This window comes from Phoca vitulina, unplaced genomic scaffold (genome assembly GCF_004348235.1).
Source record: "Phoca vitulina isolate PV1807 unplaced genomic scaffold, GSC_HSeal_1.0 scaffold45, whole genome shotgun sequence".
Classification (NCBI taxonomy): Eukaryota; Metazoa; Chordata; class Mammalia; order Carnivora; family Phocidae; genus Phoca; species Phoca vitulina.
Window position 1 is genome coordinate 2,167,555 of NW_022589748.1, and position 6,045 is coordinate 2,173,599.

The 6,045-nt window shown below is 58.7% G+C and overlaps 1 protein-coding gene across 1 annotated transcript; it reads right to left on the bottom strand.

Moving 5' to 3' along the window:
- Window positions 1-1,063: 1,063 nt before the first annotated feature.
- On the bottom strand, window positions 1,064-2,575 carry HSPB1 (heat shock protein family B (small) member 1). The gene is made up of 3 exons (XM_032430767.1): window positions 2,065-2,575; window positions 1,491-1,554; window positions 1,064-1,385 (listed from the first exon to the last, which is right to left on the bottom strand). The coding sequence occupies exons 1-3, from the start codon at window positions 2,432-2,434 to the stop codon at window positions 1,196-1,198; spliced, it is 624 nt and encodes a 207-aa protein (XP_032286658.1). The 5' UTR covers window positions 2,435-2,575; the 3' UTR covers window positions 1,064-1,195.
- Between the last annotated feature and the right edge of the window lie 3,470 nt (window positions 2,576-6,045).

Below are 6,045 nucleotides of genomic sequence, written 5' to 3' on the forward strand. Positions count from 1 at the left end.
CCAACAGGCCCGGACCTGCTCTGCCAGCTGTTCGTATGTTTATTTCCCTGGCTGGCCTCCTCCAGGCCCGGCGAGGCCTCCGAGGCCTGGGACCTGCTTTGGCTTCCTGCCTGCTCCAGATGGTGGTATCCGCACCAGGGAGTGGAAATGAAGAAGCTGGGCAGTGGCGAGGGTAGTGAGTGTGTGTGCAGGCTCCTGGCCCTTCCCTGCAGGGTGCCGCTCCTCTCAGAGACCCTGGGAAAGTAGGGCTGTGGGCTTAGAAAACAATGTCATGGTGTCTTGCCACAGTTTCAGGCTCTGTGACCTTTGTAGGTAGAGATGGTGTGGGATCTCTCAAGTTCCTGGGGACCCGAGACTGGGCTCCAAAACCCCTATCTGCTCTATCCCTCCCCCAGGTCCCTCCAAACCCTTCTTGGGCCAGGTGAGAGGGTGGTGGGTAGGATGAGGGCCAAGGAGAGGATCCAGGTAGGTGTGACTCTTCCTACCTGGGTTAGTCTTCCCTGTCAGGGTGTTTGCTTCTCTTCCACCAAAACCTTGGCCACATGGCCCTCATTCTTTGCCGAGTGCCCTTGACCCAAAAGCCTAGGCCTCATCCTGAATGCACGGGCATCAGGGGATGGGACCTTTGACAAGGCCAACCTCCTCTCCGAAAGTCACCTGGACTGCCACACCTCCCATGCCTTCTCTGTGGTCCTGCCCCTCTCTGGGAGAATAGTGAAGTCTCAATGAAGTGAGCAAGGGACTCTGAGCTCCTAAGAAGCTCCCCTCCCCAGGCCCTGCTCTGTCCCCCTGGCACCTGACTCCAGCCTAGGTGTCCCTGAGTGCCCAAGCCTGGACCAGTTGCCTCACCTGGTTTCCCCCATCACTGCTGGTTCCGATCATTACTTCCCTCTTACTGGACTCAGGGTTGGAGGACGGGGGTATGCCCCTGCTGTACCCCACTGTACCCACAGGGCCTAGCATGGGGCTTGGCACACAGCAGGCCCTCGGCAAATGTGATCCATGTGGGAGCCAGCAAATGGCACCAACCCCCAGCCTCCACAAACACCAGAATCTGAGGCAGTGGCGGGCAGTTGCTTTGAACTTTATTTGAGAAAAACAGAAGGTAAACGTATCAAAAAAGCATACAGATGGGCGGGTGGGGATGGTCAGTGATGGCTACTGAGGTGGGGGTGTGGACAGCAGGGCAAGGCCTTTACTTGGCTCCAGGCTGCTCCGACTTTCCAGCTTCTGGGCCCCCAATCTGGGCACGTGCCTCGAAAGTGACGGGGATAGTGATTTCTGCGGACTGGGTGGCTGGCTTGGGCATCGGGGCCTCCACAGTGAGCGTGCCCTCAGGGGACAGGGAGGAGGAGACCAGGGTGGGGTCCACACCAGGAGGCAGCCTAGACAGGCAGAGAGGGAGGACAAGAGTTACACACCTGGGCCTCACTGCCCCCCACTCCCTGCACCCCTCCTTAGGTCCCCCTGGATCTGGGGCCAAGACTTACGTGTATTTTCGGGTGAAGCACCGGGAGACGTAGCCATGCTCGTCCTGCCTCTCTTCATGCTTGCCTGGGTGGGAGAATGAGGTCAGAAGCTGCGGGGAGGGGCCCGCCCAAATCCACATCCCGCCCAAATCCACACACGCCCCCGTGTGTCTCAGGGCCCCTCAGAAGCTTCTGGAAAGTTGGGTTCAGTGCTTTGGGGGGTTGGGTGGGGCTCGGCACGGCGCGGCGCGAAGGAAGCGCACCCGCCCCCTCCGCGGACCCGGGCTTAGGGGCAGGGAACAGGGACAGCGCCAGGGGACAATGGCCTCTTCGTCCGGGCCTGTGGGTGGCTCCAAGGAGACCTGGTCACTTGGGGGCGGGACTGGGGGATCTGCGCCGGAAGGCGGCATTTCTTCCCTCAATAAAGCGTTTTTCGGGCCAGAGGGACCCTGAGGAACTACCCGAAGTCCCCGTTCTAGAGTCGGGGCCACAGCCCGGGGGCAGGGTGAGTCCCAAATCTTCCGGGTCCCTGGTGGAGTCTCCCTGCCCAGTTCCCGCCCCGCCAGCAGGGTCCCCGCAGGGCCGGGGGGCTCACCGGTGATCTCCACCACGCCTTCCTTCGTCTTGACCGTCAGCTCCTCGGGGGCGAAGTGGCTGACGTCCAGGGACACGCGCCAGCGGTCGGCAGTCTGCCGGATCTCTGAGACGCCGCTGCTGAGCTGCCGGCTGAGCGCGCGGCTGTAGGCGGGCGCGGCCACCGCGGCGGGGCTCTCGACCGCGGCCGGGGGCAGCGGGCGCACGTAGCCCGGCCAGCCGCTGTGGCCGAACCACTGCGCCCACTCCTCGGGCAGCCGGGGCAGCCCGAAGGCCTGGTCGAAGAGGCGGCTGTGGGCCGGGTACCAGTCGCGGAAAGGGTCCCAGCTGGGGCTCCGCAGGAGCGAGAAGGGCACTCGGCGCTCGGTCATGCTGGCTTGGCTTTGCGCTTGTAGCTGAGGCTTGGAGAAGTGTGGGGCGTCGGACCCGCAGTGCTTTTATGCGGCTCCAGCCGGGTATTTTTAGCAGGCGGTGTTTCAGGTCTCTATTAAAGGCAATGACGGGCTGGGGGCAGCCCCTCCCCCTGCATTCCTCCCCCTGCACACGGGGCGGGGGCGGGCCGAGGAAGGCCCTGCCCACATCTGGAACCTTCTCTTGTTCAAGAAAACAAATGACTGTAGCACCGGTCTTGGTGCAGTGCCCACTGCCAGATACTGGCAGGCCTGGGCGCTAAAGCTCTCGTCCAGGGCTGGTGGACAGCCCCATCCGTTTGTCCCGGAGGACAAAGCCCAGAGAAGCTGGGCTACTTGTCCCAGACCACATGTATCTAGAAGTGGCAGAGCCGGGATTTGAACCACAAGGCGTCCCGGGAAATAATGTCTTAAAAAGCAGCCTGGCGTCGCAGATAAGAGTGGGCTCTGGAGCCAGAGCGTCTGACTTCACATCCTGTTCTGCCACTAATGGGATGGACTTGTGCAAGTTAGACTCTGGGCCTCGGTTTCCCCATCTGGAAAACAGAGATGATGATAGTAATAAAAATGCTTACATCATTGGATTGATGTGAGGATTCAGCAACTTAATGCAAGTAAGGACTTCAGTCCAGGGCCTGGTACCTGATAATTGTTCACTATTGTTATGTTATTTATCTGTAATTAAAAGGGGTGGGGGAGGAGGAAGGAGAGTGTGTAAGTATCCCAGTTGCAGAGGCAGTGGCCCAGGTCGGAAACCCAGTGCTGAGAGGGGGTCAGGAGGAAGGCTGTTGTCAAATCCCCCCATGTATCCATTGTTCCTTGAGGAGCCCTGGACAGGGAACTTGAAGGGCAGTAAGTAACCTTGAATCTGGCCTGGGCTTTGCTGTTGATTTACTGTGATTTGGGGCAAGGCCCCTCCTTTCTCTAGGCCTCAGTTTCCCTTTTTGCAGATTATGATCTCGAAGTACAATTCACTCAAACATGCTTGGAACCTGAGGCCTGCCCCTTGACCCCCACCTCCTGTCTGACCACCTGTGGGATCCAGGCCCCCATCTCCCACCTTTGAGAGAGGGTGCTGCACCTAGGCTCCTGCCATAATCCTGACATTCCCTCTCTCCTGCTTTCACAGGCATGAGCCCCCTCCAGTCTTCCTTCTTCCGATTTACACCTGTTATCCCTCCTTTTTAGATGAAGAAACGAGTTCAAAGAGATACAGTGATTGGTGCACTGTCTCCTTTAAGATACTAGCAGAGTAAGCCTCTTGCCTGTCTAGTGCCCGTGGCTCTCACCCTCATGGGACTCCCACCTCGGAGTCTTCCACTTCCTCTCTTTCTGAGGCCCACTCTGCTTTCTGCCCCTTTCCCAGGGCTGGGCTGAGGCTGAACCCCCACCAGTTTTACCGGGGGCCTTGCCCTGCCCAGGAGACCTGAGAAATCAGAAGCCAGACTCCAGCCACTTGCTTCGATGAGCTGGGGGTAGCAACAAATCTCATGCCTTTTCTGTGTCCGCTTCCTCTTCAAGAGGGAGCTCCTGGATGCCTTTCTCTCTTTCTTATCCACCTGCGCCCCATGGGGGAAGAGCTAGGTCTGGGTCATGAGTCTGAGGTTGTTCTGGTTACCCCTGAGCTCCTGGGGCTTTCATGGGCCAAGGGTGTGAGGCAGACAGGACCCCATCTCTGCTCCACCTCCCTTGCTGGATCAGGTCACGGGCCCAGTAGGTCTCCTTTGGGAGCTACTGGCGGCCCCCCCCCCCGCCCCGCCCCAAGGGTCTCAGCTTCAGCAAGCCCCAGGTCTTTGCTCCCTGGCACTTCCAACCCCACCCATTCCCAGCTCTATAAAGTCGAGGTGAGGTCAGGAGCCAGGGAGGGCTCTCATCCGCCTCTGCTTGCCCACCTTGGCCCAGACTGGAGTCCAGGAGCCCCACCCTACAGGAGCTGTCAGGTGTGGTCATGGATGCTTTCAAGTGTGGTCCTGCGAGGCCCAGCCACGCTTTGGGTGGGGGCTGCCGGGCTGCCTTGCCTGCCAACCCTTTGTAGACAGAGGCTCCCTTAGTAGCTGTCTGCATCTTGCCTGAAGCCAGGGCAGGGAGGGTCCATTCCTGCTGCCCCAGCCAGGAAGTTGTGCAAACCAGGGCCCAACAGCTCCCAGCACTCTGCCCATGGGAGGTGGGGGAGGCAGGACTGAGACTTCATATCCATCTTCAATGGGTTGCTTCTTGAGGGACCTTGTCAATCACAAGGGAGGGAACATGGGTGGCTCTGGGTGGTGGCAAGAGGGGTGGGGTTGCAGGAAAAACTGGGTTTTGGGGTCAGACAGGCTGGGCTTGAACTTGGATGCTGCTGTTCACCGGCCTGGTGACCTCCTTGACCCCGCTGTCCCCATCTGCAAAATGTGGGTAGTAATAACACACCCCTCTTTTGGGGTTGTGGTGAATCTCAAATGCAATAATGTGTGGGGAATGCTTGGTGCTCAGGAGGTGTTCACCTTTATTAAGGAAAGAGGGCCTTTAATTTTGGGTGCTGAGACTTAGGCTAATAAGAATTACGCAGTTGTATGCACTTTATGGCAGGTCTAAGTATCTTCTCAGAGTCCCATTTCTGAGATGAGAAAACTGAGCTGGAACTGCCCCAAGGTCACAAAGTTGGTAAGCGGGTGGAGGGATCGGAACTCAAGCGTCCTGACTCTCTTTGAGCAGGGGAGACACTTCCTAAGCAGTCCAGGGAGGGCTGTGGGCTCTGGGCTGGTGGGCGCAGGGGGAGGTGTGCAGCCAGGGGGCAGGGAAGGTTGGGCCAGCCTCTCTGGAGTCCCTTCCAGCCCTGACCATGACCCTTCCCGGAGGTCGTACCCCCGTTGCTCAGGCACAGGGCAAGAGGAGCAAGGGCTGGATGTCAGCCCCCACTTGCCCACCTGCCGAAGTGTTCTTTGACAATCTTCCACTCTATCATTCTGGGCACTGAGCTGCCAGGGCTAATACTTCTGGGATTAAGAAGACAACTCCAGGGGTGCCTGGGTGGCTCAGTCGTTAAGCGTCTGCCTTCGGCTCAGGTCATGATCCCAGGGTCCTGGGATTGAGCCCCGCATCAGGCTCCCTGCTCAGTGGGAAGCCTGCTTCTCCCTCTCCCACTCCCCCTGCTTGTGTTCCCTCTCTTGCTGTGTCTCTCTCTGTCAAATAAATAAATTAAAAAAATCTTAAAAAAAAAAAAAAGATAACTCGACTCCCAGGGATTTCCCAGTAGACACAGGGGCAGTGGTGGAGGAGGCAAGCTTGGGTCTGGGATTCCTTGATCAGAGGGGCCCCTCCCCTCATCCCTAGCCCCAAAGTCTGCGGTACTCTGCAGCAGCCCGAGACCAGCCTCCCAGCCTCCTTGTCTGGCAGTGAGCCCAAGGCCTTGGCCACAGTAGCCACACCTTTGACAGGCCTTTGCCAGCTGCAGCTGAGCCAGCCCCTCCCTCCCTGGCTCAGCCTCAGAGAAAATGCGAGAGTCTTCAGGCAGCTGCCCGAGCTCCCTGGAGAGACGTGACAGCTGATGGATTGTGCCAGTCACTGGGCTTACTGGGAATTAAAAATGTGGG

Coding starts and splice junctions, on each gene's coding strand:
- HSPB1 (XM_032430767.1), bottom strand. CDS start 2,434: ATGACCGAGCGCCGAGTGCCCTTCTCGCTCCTGCGGAGCCCCAGCTGG. Junction 1,555..2,064: donor AGGCGTGGTGGAGATCACCG/GTGAGCCCCCCG, acceptor TCTCCCACCCAG/GCAAGCATGAAGAGAGGCAG. Junction 1,386..1,490: donor TGCTTCACCCGAAAATACAC/GTAAGTCTTGGC, acceptor CTGCCTGTCTAG/GCTGCCTCCTGGTGTGGACC.